We start from the raw sequence: 14,318 nt of genomic DNA, 5'->3' as shown, positions 1-14,318 counted from the left end.
GGAGCGGCCTTGGAGGGAACGGGGGTAGGCTGCGCGGCTCGGCGCGCGCCGGCTATACGAAATCGATAGCCTTGTGCGCGTCGATCCAGGATTTTAGCGGCTCCGCGCGGCTCCGCGCGTATCTACTAAAATCCAGCGTACTTTTGTTTGCGCCTGGAGCGCAAACAAAAGTAGGCTATTCGCGCTCGTTTTAAAATCCGCCCCTAACTGCCTTAACCACATCCTCTGGCAATGAATTCTAGAGCTTAACTGTGCGTTGAGTGAAAAATAATTTTCTCCAGTTTGTTTTAAATGTGCTACTTGCTAATTTCATGGAGTGCCCACTAATCCTTGTATTATCCAAAAGAGTAAATAACCATTTCACATTTGACCGTTCAAGACCTTTCATAATTTTGTAAATCTCTATCGTATCCTCCCTCAGCCGTCTCTTCTCCAAGCTGAACAGCCCTAACCTCTTTAGCCTTTCCTCAAAAGGGAGCCGTTCCATCCCCTTTATCATTTTGGTCATCCTTTTCTGAACTTTTCTCCACTACAACTATATATTTTTTGAGATGTAGCACAGTACAAGATTCAACCACAGCGGTAGCAATTGGAAGAGTCAAGGTCTGGGGCTAAGGTAGAGGTAGCAGAGTAATGATTTGTGATGAACTTCCAGCAACTACAAATCAGGGCTAGAATCTGCTGACCATGGTCTTGGCCTTAGGTTTTTACATGCTCTATTTTATTTTGTATAATTGAAAAGATCTGAGTTGCTGCTGAAGCACTGGTAAAAAATTAAAAGAAGCAAAGAGGCAGATAAGGCCCACTGAAAGGCAAAGAACAAAAAAACTTTAAGAGAAAGATTGAGAACAAAAGAGGGAGGAGGAATAGCCTAGTGGTTAGAGCAGTGGACTATAAACCAGGAGACCAGGGTTTGAGTCCTGCTGTCGCTCCTTGTGACCTTGGGCGAGTCACTTTACCCTTTGCCTCAGGTACAAACTTAGATTGTAAGCCCTGTGGGGACAGAAAAATACCTACAGTACCTGAATGTAAACCGTGTGATATCTCAATTGAGATCAAATGTTGGTATATAAAAATAATAAATAAAGACTAAGGGACTCACAAAGAAGAACTCCAGCACATGCTTAATAAAATCTTAGCTGAACTCTGAGAGCTTGGTCCATATCGGTGCCACTGGATGACATCACTAACTCGGTAAGATTAATTCTTTTTTTTTTTTATTTTTATCATAGACATTAATTCAAATCAACATTTTTATCATAGACATTAATTCAAATCAACATTCAGAAAGAAATTGAAAACCTGGCTGTTCGCAGAAGCCTACCGCTGAAGGATCTCCTCAACCATCACTGTCTCTCATTCTCCCACCCCTCCTTAATCCCTACCCCCCCTCTTTTCCCTCTCCCCTTCCCCCCCACCCAACCTCACCCTTTCCTTCTCCCACTGGACATACCATGCTAATAACTGCCTAGGATAAATCTATGTTTACGTATCTTATAGTTTTTGTTGATTATATATTTATCTCTCTCTAATTGTTTCTTAGTTTAAATTCTGTACTGTCTTCCATTGCCCAGGTTTTACGCTCCCTGTTTAATGTAACTTTACTTTCTACCTTGATGTTAATTGGTTTCCCCTCAGTTACATTGTAAACCGGTACGATAAGACCTAGTCTTGAGCATCGGTATAGGAAAAGAAATTAAATAAATAAAATAAATAAATAAATAATTACTGAACAATACAAACTTTCCACAAGACAAGAATACTAAAAAGAAAGAAATCTCAAAAATATAGCTCCTTACAAGCCCACATTAAAAGGAAAATGGTGGAGGGACATAGAGGGAACTTAGGGAATTCAACATGCACGAATAATTAGGCTGTCGCTCTCGAACCAATTCCTGAAAGGTCACTTGAAGAAAAGAAAATGTTCTAAATGAGTAGAGTCAGAAAAGAAAAACTTATTCTCCTGACAGACTATAATGCATTTAACAAGGGAACTTTAGGATGAAAGCAGCTCCCAACACCAGCACCCATTGTTTCAGCTGGAGAAAACATTTCCTTCTCAGCTGTGTCACTCCAGCCACATCAAGAAATAGCTGGACTTTCTGAGCATAAAATGAGTCATTCTTACATCTGAAATACTGTTTGAGATCCAAGTCTTTGTCACATTCCTGAGCTAAGGTAATGAGTTCTCGTCCTGCTTGCTTGTGGATGGAGAATTTGGATCTACACATGTAAGTAAATATGCAATTTACATCTGAGAAATCAATGCAGGTTTAGCATTTATCAACTCAATTGCATTCTAAGGAAATAAACTGAACTGATCTTTCTGATAGCATTGAACACAGCTTTGTTACTGAAACCGTAGTGCAATACCCACCTTGTGCTAATAATTGATAATGATTTAAGTGCATTTGTCAACCAGGAGTCTGTCAGGGCTTCAATCTCTGCTCTTAACTGAAGCCATACGTCTCGCTTCGCAGGGCCCAGGAGGCCTGGCATGCACACAAAAGAGGAAACAGAAGCACGAGTGAAATTTTGCCTTCGTTTTTAACCTCTGATACATCGTTTACTTCACTTGAATTCTGGGTTTTCTCCCTGAGGTAACCTGATAATGAATGTGTACAAATGCATATGAATTACAGTGTTTTTTGTTTGTTTACTCTTTGGTCTGGCAGTTTCTTCCTGCTCATCTGGGGTGTTTCAGCTTCATCAATAGAGGTATGATGCCATGAGTCTACATTCACAACTTTCCTGGGATTTTGCCCCATTTTTACTCATCCTCCTGTCTTGCCCAGCCACTGTAATTAATGAGAATGCTCAATTAGGCACCATAGGCCACAGATCTCTCTGGAATCTCAGTCTGGTCAGTAGGTGAGATGGCCGAGATTCTCTCCACCTCTGGGGTGCCATCACAGCAATCTCCAGTTCATCTGAGAAACAGAATTTGGGCTTGGAATTTGAACCTGGATCTGCCATATGACAGCACCCATGGTAGAGCAACCAGCTGGTCTGGGCACCTCAACTTAGGCCTCAGGCCATCACAATTCCAGTCTTGCTCTTAACAGGTGAGGCGGAGGTAAGGCTGGAACAGACAGAGAAAGAACTACTTGGCTCTTTAATCCAGTCCCTCTTCGCCTGTTGTTTCCTCCCTCCCTTCCTGTCATACAGGGAAGATGAGGGCAGGAGGTAAATCTGCTGCAGACAAAGCATAAAAGAGCCACTTCCTAATCCTCTGCTCCCAGGCCGCAGCCTGCAGGGACAGATAAGGAGGCAGTAAACTGGAATGAATGAGTACAGAGTTCTGTTGCATCTATTTATTGTCTTATTGACTCTGCACTGCCTAGTCAGTTTTATCCTCTCTCCCTGTTTTAGCCTCTCTCTTTTCAGTTACTTGTAAGGGCTCTGCCCAAAAATGAATTTGTAATTTGTATTTTTTCTGTTATATGTAAGGGCTCCGTCCAACAGTTCCTGTTTTTTGTAAACCGATGCGATGTGCGAACGGATATCGGTATAAAAGAGACTTTAAATAAATAAATAAATAATACAGAGCACAGCATAGAAAAGCTACTTACATAGAAACATAGAAACATAGAAATGACGGCAGAAGAAGACCAACCGGTCCATCCAGTCTGCCCAGCAAGCTTCACACATTTGTTCTCATACTTAACTGTTTCTCTTGGCTCTTAGTAACCTTATGTTCTAATTCCCTTTTCACCCCCACCATTAATGTAGAGAGCAGTGCTGGAGCTGCTTCCAAGTGAAATATTAAGTTTGATTAGTTGGGTAAGCGGCAGCATAGCTCTCTGCCATGAAGCAGAGGGCAATGCTGGAAATGTGTGAAGTATCAGTTTTTCTTTTCCCCTGTCATTGAAGCAAGGAGTCATGCCGGACATGCACCGAAAGTGAAGAATGCCTTGAAAGTCACATTAACTATCATCAAATATTGAAAAGCCTAATAATTGGTAATACCTATAAGCCCATGAACCCATCCCTGTTTTTTTTTCTTTTTTTCTTTTCTTTTTTTAATTGGGAGATGGATGCCCTTCATCCTTCTACTCTGTGAAGGTGGACACCTACCACCGGCCACTGGCATCCCGCTCCGTTAATGCCTCTGTGGCTACTGCCGCTCCATGCAGTGTTTTACTACCTGCTCTTTATATGCGTCCTCTAGAACTGATGGATCCCATCCCTGGGTTTTTTTATTATTTATTTAATTGGGAGATGACAGCCCTCCATCCTTCCGCTCCGTGAAGGTGGACACCTACCACTGGCCACTGGCATCCCGCTCCGTGAATGCCTCTGTGGCTACTGCCGCTCTGTGCAGTATTTTACTACCTGCTCTTTATATGGACACCTACCACTGGCCACTGGCATCCCGCTCCGTGAATGCCTCTGTGGCTACTGCCGCTCCGTGCAGTATTTTACTACCTGCTCTTTATATGTGTCCTCTAGACCTGATGGATCCCATCCCTGTTTTGTTTTTTGTTTTTGTTTTTTATTTAATTGGGAGATGACAGCCCTACATCCTTCCGCTCCATGAAGGTGGACACCTACCACTGGCCACTGGCATCCCGCTCCGTGAATGCCTCTGTGGCTACTGCCGCTCCGTGCAGTATTTTACTACCTGCTCTTTATATGCGTCCTCTGGACCTGATGGATCCACAATATTTATCCCATGCCCCTTTGAAGTGCTTCACAGTTTTGGACTTCACCACTTCCTCCGGAAGGGCATTCCAGGCATCCACCACTCTCTCCGTGAAGAAATTCTTCCTGACATTGGTTCTTAGTCTTCCTCCTTGGAGCCTCAGCTCCTTAATCCACTCCCTTCCCTCCTGTCACTGCCACACCCTTTCCCCTCCCCCTTCATCTTTTGCCTGGGGACAAGGGGGGGTGAGGGGTGCTGGAGGAGACACAACAGCAGAAAAAAGTAACTGGTACAAACTTGATTAGAAAAAAAACCCCAAGCCATATAGTGGAGAAATTACTACTTACCTGATAATTTTGTTTTCCTTAGTGTAGACAAATGGACTCAGGACCAGTCGGCTATGCTCCCTTACCGGCAGATGGAGACGGAGCAAGCTGATGTCACAGTATATATATATAATCTCCTGCAGAGATCCCAGCCTGCCAGTATTCTCTTCAAAAGAGAATACTGGCAGGCTGGGATTTCAAAATTCTCTTCATTAATTGGCAAATTTGTTCTCTATGTTTAATTCCTAGCTCCTTTTCACTGCTCCAAATTGTGTAATTCCCTTGTTTTATTGTAACTGCAACCTTCTGTCAGCACCGGCTAATGTTTATTATTATTATTTATTATTATTACTTTGTTCCTTTCACCTCTTGTTAATTGTAAACCGGCATGATGCGATATTCATCGCGAATGCCAGTATAGAAAAACTTAAAATAAATAAAATAAATAAATAAAACAAAAGCAACTGTGGACAGACTAGCAAAAAACGATTAAAAACAGTCAACCATTACTGTACTCAACCAACAAGAAACACTGAACTCAAGCAAGGAACTTGTGTACCCCAATCTAGAGACTGGATGAACACTTACAAGTAATCTCCTGGAACACGAAGCCCCACAGGAGGACCATTGACACAATCATTCAGCAGCTGAGGGCGGGAAGCTGAGTCCACCTGTCTACACTAAGGAAAACAAAATTATCAAGTAGTAATTTCTCCATTTCCTAGCATGTAGACAGATGGACTCAGGACCAGTGGGATGTATCAAAGCTAATCCCGAGTAGGGCAGGAGGCTTCCCGCGATCCAGTCAACACCACACGCACAAAGGCCGCATCCTCCTGGGCCCGCATATCCGGACGATAAAACCTGGAAAACGTATGTAAGAAGGACCACGTCGCAGTTCAGCAAATGTCGACGGGAGACAACAATCTCCGCCCATGACACTGCCTGAGCCCTTATGGAATGAGCCTTAACCTGAGTAGGCAATGGCTTTTCAGCACCCACATATGCGACCGTGACTACCTCCTAAATCCAGTGAGCTAAAGTAGCCCGCGAAACTGGTTCGCCCTGCTTCCTTCCATCATGAAGGACAAACAGGCGATCCATCTTTTGGAAAGGTTCAGAAACCTCCAGATACCGCACAACAAGTCTCTTGACATCCAAGGGATGCAGGAGATGATACTCCTCTGCATCCCTGACCTTAACCAAGGACAGCAAGGACATTGACTGATTCAAATGAAATTCCGATACCACTTTGGGCAAGAAGGTTGGAACAGTATGCAGTTGTAATGCCCTGGAGACACCCGAAGGAACGGCTCCTGGCAAGATAAAGCCTGCAGCTCAGAAACTCGACATGCAGAACGGACAGCTACCAGGAATACTGTCTTCAAGGTCAATAACCGCAAGGAAAGGCTACATAGCGGTCGGAATGTAGGGCCCGCCAAGATTTCCAACACCAAATTAAGACTCCACAAGGGAGGCCGAAGATGCTTCACTCCCTTTAAAAAAATGGGCCACATCAGGATGAGACGATAAGGAATCATCATTTACCGGGCCTCAGAAACAGGCAAGAGCTGCAAGCTGTACCTTAAAGGAATTAACTGCCAATCCTTTGTTTAATCTATCCTGCAAAAATTTCAGAATGAGAGGGATCTTGACCAAACGAGGAAGAACATCCCGATCCTCACACCAGGCTTCAAACACTCTCCAAACCCGTACATAGGCCAAGGAACAAGGTAGCAATCACTGCAGAAGAATTTCCCTGCTTCAACAAACGAGCCTTCTGTAGAGCCAAACTGTAAGAAAAAAACAGAGTCGGATCTTCGTGAAAGATAGGTCCTTGCTGCAACAGATTCTTGTGTGGCAGAAGACAAAGAGGGGTCTCCACTAGTAGTCGTCGCTAATCTGGTGCCACCAGGAGTACCATCTCCCTGTGGTCCTCAATCCTGCCCAACAAGGGCCAAGGAGAAAAGGCAGAAAGCAACTTGTTTTTCAGCTAGACCTGTACAAAAGCATCTATGCCCAGGGACCACGGATCTCTACTGTGATTGAAGAATCGCCAGCAGTTCTAAGAACGTAAGGCCCCAGCAATTTACTATCAGCTGAAATGCCTCATCCAATAACACCCATTCTCCTGGGTCCAGATTCTCCCTGCTGAGAAAATCTGCTCTTATATTGTCTTTTCCTGCAATGTGAGAGGCCAAGATCATCTGTAGATGTCCTTCCGCACATTCTATAAGTTGGTCTATTTCCTGCGACACTTGCCGGCTCTTGGTTCCTCCCTGTCGATTGATGTAGGCTACCATCATTGTGTTGTCTGACATCACTCTGACTGCTTGCCCCTGCAGTTTGTGGCTGAACTGCAAGCATGCTAACCGGACTGCCCGGGCTTCCAGGCAATTGACATTCCAGAGGGATTCTGGCATTCCAAAGCACTTGGGCCGTCAGCTCCTGACAGTGAGCTCCTCGACCCTGGAGACTCACATCTGTCGGGAGTATCATCCAGGTTGGGGAGGTCAAGAAAACACCCTTTCTCAGATGAGCCTCCTGCAACCACCACTGGAGGTGAGAGCAGATTTCCATCAGTAAGTGGAGCCGAACCGAATAGTCCTGAGACTGCGGGTTCCAACAAGACAGCAGTGAGCACTGAAGAGGACGTATATGTACCCTCACCCACGGTACCACTTCCAGGTTTGCCGCAATCAAACTGAGCACCTGTAGATAGGACCACACTGTCGGGCTCACCAACTGTCGCACTTGTAACATTAATTTCTGAATCCAACCTTCTGGCAGGAAAACCTTGTCCTGCCTCATGTCTAACTGAACACCCATATATTCCAATGACTGAGATGGCTGAAGACTTCTCTTGGCCAGGTTCACCAACCAACCAAGCTCCTGCAACAAGGAGATCACCTTGGCTCAAATCAGCCAGTTGACCAAATACGGGTGTACCAGTATGCTCACACAAATGCTTAGAAATTTGTGCGAGCAAAAGGCACGCCTAAAACTGAGCACACAAAGCATGCACAGAACCGACGCACTGTGCACATCAACATAATGTAGAGGGCAGTAAGGCATGCAGAGAAGTACACGAAAATACTGCGGCGGCCTACCACGTGGCACGCAGGCAAAAAGCCTAACTGCGGGGCCTAGCCCACTGGGGCCGTTCAGCCAGGCTGCCCAGTTTCCCTAACACCTCATGGGAATGGCATGCTAAGCATGGATACTGGAGGAAGTCCTGCAAACCCTTCTATATTGTCTCTGTCTTTACAAACTCTTTTTTATTTTTTTAAACTTACCCGACCTCAGCCCTTACTGGCTGAGTACAGAGACGTCTCCAGCTGCGAGGGGGGGGGGGGAGGGGTTGAGGGCATGTGCTGCCACTGCTATGCTTGGCCTCCTGCACCCACTACCTTTAAGCTATACAATCAGCTAAGTCCATACCGGGAAACTCAGCTACCGGACTAAGGCACACATCTGAGGGAGTATGGAAATCACCTCAGGAATTCTCAACTGGGGGAGGGACCATTTGGTATCATTGCAGGAGAACGGGGCTTCTTTTTCTATGTTAAATTCTCCTTCCAAAAATCTGAAGCAATCCCCATCGGATTTTGGAATCCCATAGGATTTTGGAATCTTGTTTAAGATTTAACCGTTTTTCATGTATTTCTTATTTTTATTGTTTTTTGTTCTTTGTAAAGGCCATGCCTAAATGATACACAAGTTATCATTGTTCTAAGTTATATGTAAATCGATACGATGTGCAAACGGATGTCGGTATATAAAATCTTTAAATAAATAGGGAGATACACGTCCACCATCTGCTGGAGACGGGGAATACTGGCAGGCTGGGGTCATTGTAGGGTTATGTATACTGGGACATCAGCTTGTTCTGTCTCCATCTGCTGGCAAGGGAGCATAAACCCACTGGTCCTGAGTCCATCTGTCTACACGCTAAGAAACAAAGGTTAATTAAAGCATTTTGAAGTCCATATTCAGCCACAGTGTGGCTTGGCAAGTTAGCTGGATAAACTCATGCAGCTAAGTTAGGCTATATATTCAGAAGTGTGGCCATGCTACTGAATATATCCGGCTATTCTACAAATGGCCAGATAAGTTTATCCAGTTAACTTTAGGACAGGTCTATGGGGTAACCAGAGCTAGTTGCATACGTTATCTCATTAATTCTGAATATTGGGTGTAGGTGGATAACTTATCTGGCTGACCCAACTCTTCCCCATTATGCCCATTCCCCTCCTGCCACTTAGCTGGATAAATACATAGCCAGGTAAGTTTTTATCTGGCTTAAGTGGTGGCCGCCGACTGTGCTCAAATACTTAAAATGCGCCACTTAGCCGGATACGTTTTAACTTAAGTGGCGCTGAATACAGGGCCTCTTTATTTTCAGTTCACTAACCGAACTATATAAAGCAGGGATCTAGTAGCTCCCGGAGTCAACTGGACTCTCTTCAGGCTGTGATACGTTTTATTGGGTCGATGTAAGTTTTATCCCAAAATACTGTTGATTAGCTAACCAGACCTCAGAGGTGGTTTCTTAGATGTGAATAACGTCTCTCTCCTGACATGTGAGAGGGAACTATTTGGTTTAAAAAGCTCATGTACAATATTTATAGAAAATGTTTACCAGGGGTGGCTCAAAAGAAATCTGCTGCCTGAGGCAAGGAAAGAGATAGCACCCCCCCACACACACCGGCCTATTTCAAATCAGCGAGAAAGCAAAAAAAAAAAAAAAGAGGGGTGGGATCCCCCCTTGGCATCTGGTCCTTTTGGCTATTTGAAATGCTAAGGAAGGCAGGACGTGGGTTCAGGATTCCCAAAGGAGACAGAGCACTAATGATATTTCTAGGAAGCCGACAGGAACTCTGCCACTTGCCTTCCAACCTTCCCCACTAAAGGGAGTTAGAAAGTATGTGGTCCCAGCATTTAATTAGAACTCAGTCCCAGGTTTAAAACTTTCCCCAGAAGTCCTCTTTGAATACTTGTTTATCTTTCAAATTTATAGGCCGCTATCGCCTTCGTCCAAAGCGGATCACAACTCAACATACACAACATCCAACATAAAATACAGCAACGACAAAACAATAAAACAAAAGCATTATAATAAATAAATATAAAACCTGTAAACTAGATTACAAGTTACTCAAAAGATTAAAAAGTTAAAACAAAAGCCATAAAGCTGCAGGCTAACAGATTGCATAGAACAAGGCTAACGCCCTGTTCTATGCAATCGCATTCTTACATGCGTTGTTTTTCCGTTATATTGTAAACCGAGATGATATGTAATTTCTTACATGAATCCCGGTATATAAAAAAAAAATGTTAAATAAATAAATAAATAATCCAGATTAAACAACTTTGGGCATCCGATTACCCTGACTTCCAAAGGAAGGGAATTCCAACGGCTGGGTGCTACAATGGAGAAAGCACGCTCGAGTGTCATGAAGCCTTGCTTGTTGAATGGGTGCCCTTTGCGAAGACCTCAGAGTTCTTATTGGCTCATATGCCCGGAGTATTGTATTTGCCCATGGCAGCGTTTTTGAAGTTAAGAGCTTGTGGGTCAACATGGCAACTCTGTAAATGATTTTCCATTTATAGGCAGCCAGTGGAGACTGACAAGAGTGGGTGAGATATCCACTGCCTGTGCCAGTAATTAATCTTGTTGCAGCAAATGCACAAAGATCTATGCTACGTTAAAAACAAGTAGGAATACCAATGCTCAACCTTCAAATTTGCTTGGAATCTGATTTGTCCATGAGCTCATTCTACCTCCTTAATCCACCAATATGCAGCCAGACTTCAAGGCATTCTTATCAGTTTCTGCCTCAGGTGCCTCCCCACCTGGGCTATTTTCATGCAAAGCATTGTTGCACTGGGGGATGAAACTGGAGCAATGGTTTCCAAATCCTGCATCCTTGGTTCCTTACAGATAACTAATCTGGGGTAGATTTTTAAACTTGCGCGAGCACGTCCATGTGCGTGCGCTACCCTGTGCGCATGCACATGGACACGCGCGTGCAGGCGCGCGCATGTTATAAAATCAGGGGTCGGCACACGCAAGGGGGTGCACAATTGTGCGCCTTGTTTGCGCCGAGCCGCGCTGCCTTCCCCCGTTCCCCCTAATCTAAGCTTCCCACCCCTTCCCCTAACCTTTCCCACCCAGCCTTAATCTAACCCTCCCCCAAATTCTTATCATACCTTTTGCGCCTGGAGGCAGGCGCAGGTTGTGTACACCGGCAGCCTGCCGGCATGCGATCCTCCGACACAGCGGCAAATGCCCGCTGTGTGTGAGGCCTCTGGCCCTTCCCCCGCCCCTTTAGTAAAGCCCCGGGACTTACACGTGTCCCGGGCCTTTTGAAACTAGGCCTGGTGCACGTAAGGCGATTTACTTGCATAGAGCTTTTAAAATCCGGCCCTTTATGTACAGTGATATAAAAAGGAAATTATAACAAACTGGATGACTGCATACATTTCCTGTAGTACCATGCTAACCAGAAGAAAAAAAGAAATAAGGTGCTATTCTAATATTAACCACCTGCATTACAATATTATTTTGCATGCTCACTAACGGGCCGATTCAGTAAAGTCCGCGGGAGAGCCACTCGCCTGTGTGAGCGATTCTGTATTTAAATGAGGCCCGGCGGTAGAAACAGGCAAAAGGAGGTGCTAGGAACACTAGCGCGTCCCTAGCGCCTCCTTTTTGACAGGAGCGGCGGCTGTCAGCGGGTTTGACAGCCGACGCTCAATTTTGCTGGCGTCGGTTCTCGAGCCCGCTGACAGCCATGGACTCGGAAACCGGACGCCGGCAAAATTGAGCATCCGGTTTTTGACCCCACAGCCGCAGGCAGACTTCAAATTTTTTTTTTTCTTTTACTTTTTTTACCCTTCGGGACCTCCGACTTAATATCGCCATGATATTAAGTCGGAGGGTGCACAGAAAAGCAGGTTTTACTGCTTTTCTGTGCACTTTCCCGGTGTCCGAAGAAATTTTTCTGAAAGCAAAATGTGCGGCTTGGCTGCACATTTTGTTTTCTGAATCGCGCGGGAATACCTAATAGGGCGCTATTAGGTTTGGCGGGTTGGACGCGCGTTTTCGGCCCCTTACTGAATAAGGGGTAAGGGGAAACGCGCATCCAATGGTGGGTTAACAGTGCGCTCCATCGGAGCGCACTGTACTGTATCGGTCCGCAACATAGGAACCGAAGCAATAAATGTGCGTAGAAAGCGGGCGCTGAATAGTCAGCGCCCGCTTTCTTAATATGCCCCAGGCGCCCGCAAGGGGGGGGGGGCCCATGAAATATTTAAATTAGGGGGTCGTGTCAGCAAGGAGGCGCGAGGGGCGTGCAAGCGACCCTAGCGCCTCCTTGCTAATGAAAACCCGATCGGTTTTCCTAACTCGGCCGTCCGCCGGTTAGAAAATCTGGCACCGGGGGTTCAGGAAACGGACGCTTGTCAGTTGAGCGTCTATTTCCTGCATCCGACTGTCAAGTGATTTTTTTTTTTAAAAAACTTGTTTCTGTTTTTCCTCCTACTTACTTAATATCGCTACGCTATTAAGTAGGAGGAAGGACAGAAAAACAGTTTTTTTTTCTGCTTTTCTGTACTTGTTTTAAATGCGCTCAGCTATTAATGCCTGCCGCAGGCACATTTATTTCATTGCATCGGGAGTGAATGCCAAATAGCCTCATTCACAGGCATTTGCACATGATGAGCGCTATTAGACTCACTCCGCGTTGGACGCACGTTGAATACGCGCTAATCCCCTTACTGCATTAGGGGATTGATCAGCGCCTATTCAACCCGCGTCCACACAATGGGCCTTATCTAATGTTTCTTTTAATAACGCTTTTGAAAATACATAACTGCTCCAAATGTCTGCATCCGCTGACAGTACTGCAGCAAACATAGCCTCTAGAGGCGGGTTAATGTCCATTTTAGGAATTTCCCCATTCTTTCCCTTTTCATGCTTCTTCTAACAGATAGGAAAGGTGGTTAGATTTTCACAGTGAGCCCTGGGGTCTGGCTCGGACATTACAAGCATAGGCTGTGTTATCCCAGACAACACTGCAGGCCAGGTTTTTCTTTCCTCTTCCAAGCTTAACTTAGAAATTCTATAGTTCACTTGCTGACCTGAATTTCTCACACCGACAACCATGCGCTGTCATTTCAAAACAAGCAGCCACTCACTAAGGATGTGCAGGATTAAAAAACATTTTTTTTTCAGTTCATTTTCCAGAGGTTTTTTTTACCTATGAATTTCGAGTCATGGAAAGTTTGATTTGTTTCTCTCGTTTAAAAAAAAAAGAATCAAATATAAAAAAAAATAAAAATAAAAAGGAAAGGAAAGGAGGCCTCCCAATCCCACCATCCAATCCTCCTACCCAGAAAAATGCCCCAGCCAGGATCTGCCCTGGTCTGGTGGGGATCTGCCGGTGAGGGCAAGGCCCGAGCCAAAGGTAGGTCACCGCTTTACGCAAGGCCGATGCCTCGGCCTAGGCCTGAATTCGGAGCCTAAACCGGAGCTGGGGCCCTCTGCCCAGGCAAGATTCCAGGTCCAATGCTGGGGCTCGATCCACCGAAGGCTGGGTCCTCTTGCTTGGACCCAGGCCCAACGCCGGGTCCAAATGCCTGGGCTGGGGTCTGAGCCCAGGCCTGACACAGTGGTCTGGCCTGGAGGCCGGGTCCCAATGCTGAGCCTCAGCCTGGAGGACGTAGGTTTGACACTGACGTCTGACCCAGAGGCTGCGTCCTGGCGGCTGGGCCTTGGCTCAGACCCAGGCCAGGCGCCGGGACCTGGCTTCCAGGTGGGGCCCCGGCATCGGGCCCTAGCCTCCGAACTGGGCTGTGGCATAGGGTGAGGCCCAAGTGTCGGGACCTGGCCAGACCTCGCTTTGGATACCCAATGGATCAGGTTAAGTAATTTTTCTGGATGATCTGGGCCTTTGCTGAGGTCCAGGCCGAGGCTCTGGTGTGGGCCCAGGCCTAGGATGGGACCCTGGTGTCATGCTTGAGTCTAAGCTGCGGCCCTTGCTTTGGGCCTCAGCCTATGCCCTAGGTGAGGCCTCCGCTTTGAGCCTAAGCGGAGGCTGAGGTACCAGCGATGCGAATAAGATTTGTGTAATTTGGGGGGGGGGGGGGGGCTTGAATTCATTTGTAGCTCCCTGAGTGAAACAAACTGCCCTTTATGCACTCAGTATTGCAAATTCGTTTAAAATGAATGCACACCCCTACCATTCACTTTCTGGTGTCATCGCTCTAGATTCTCGAGCACTAATTCTATACTCAAACGCAAAGCCCTGCCATAACATCGTTCACATTCATAATTCCGTTTT

General features: G+C 45.8%; 1 protein-coding gene across 4 annotated transcripts in view; it reads right to left on the bottom strand.

The window, feature by feature from the left end:
- The window catches only part of LOC115088384 (eyes absent homolog 4), a 193,984-nt gene that overhangs the window by 12,167 nt on the left and 167,499 nt on the right, over positions 1–14,318 (bottom strand). For all 4 annotated transcript variants that reach the window (XM_029596600.1, XM_029596599.1, XM_029596601.1 and 1 more), the window contains exon 12: positions 2,378–2,492. In XM_029596600.1, the coding sequence (XP_029452460.1) occupies positions 2,378–2,492 (115 nt within the window). The remainder of the gene's footprint in view (positions 1–2,377; positions 2,493–14,318) is intronic.

This window comes from Rhinatrema bivittatum, chromosome 3 (genome assembly GCF_901001135.1).
Source record: "Rhinatrema bivittatum chromosome 3, aRhiBiv1.1, whole genome shotgun sequence".
Lineage (NCBI taxonomy): Eukaryota > Metazoa > Chordata > Amphibia > Gymnophiona > Rhinatrematidae > Rhinatrema > Rhinatrema bivittatum.
This window is presented reverse-complemented; position numbering and strand designations above follow the sequence as displayed.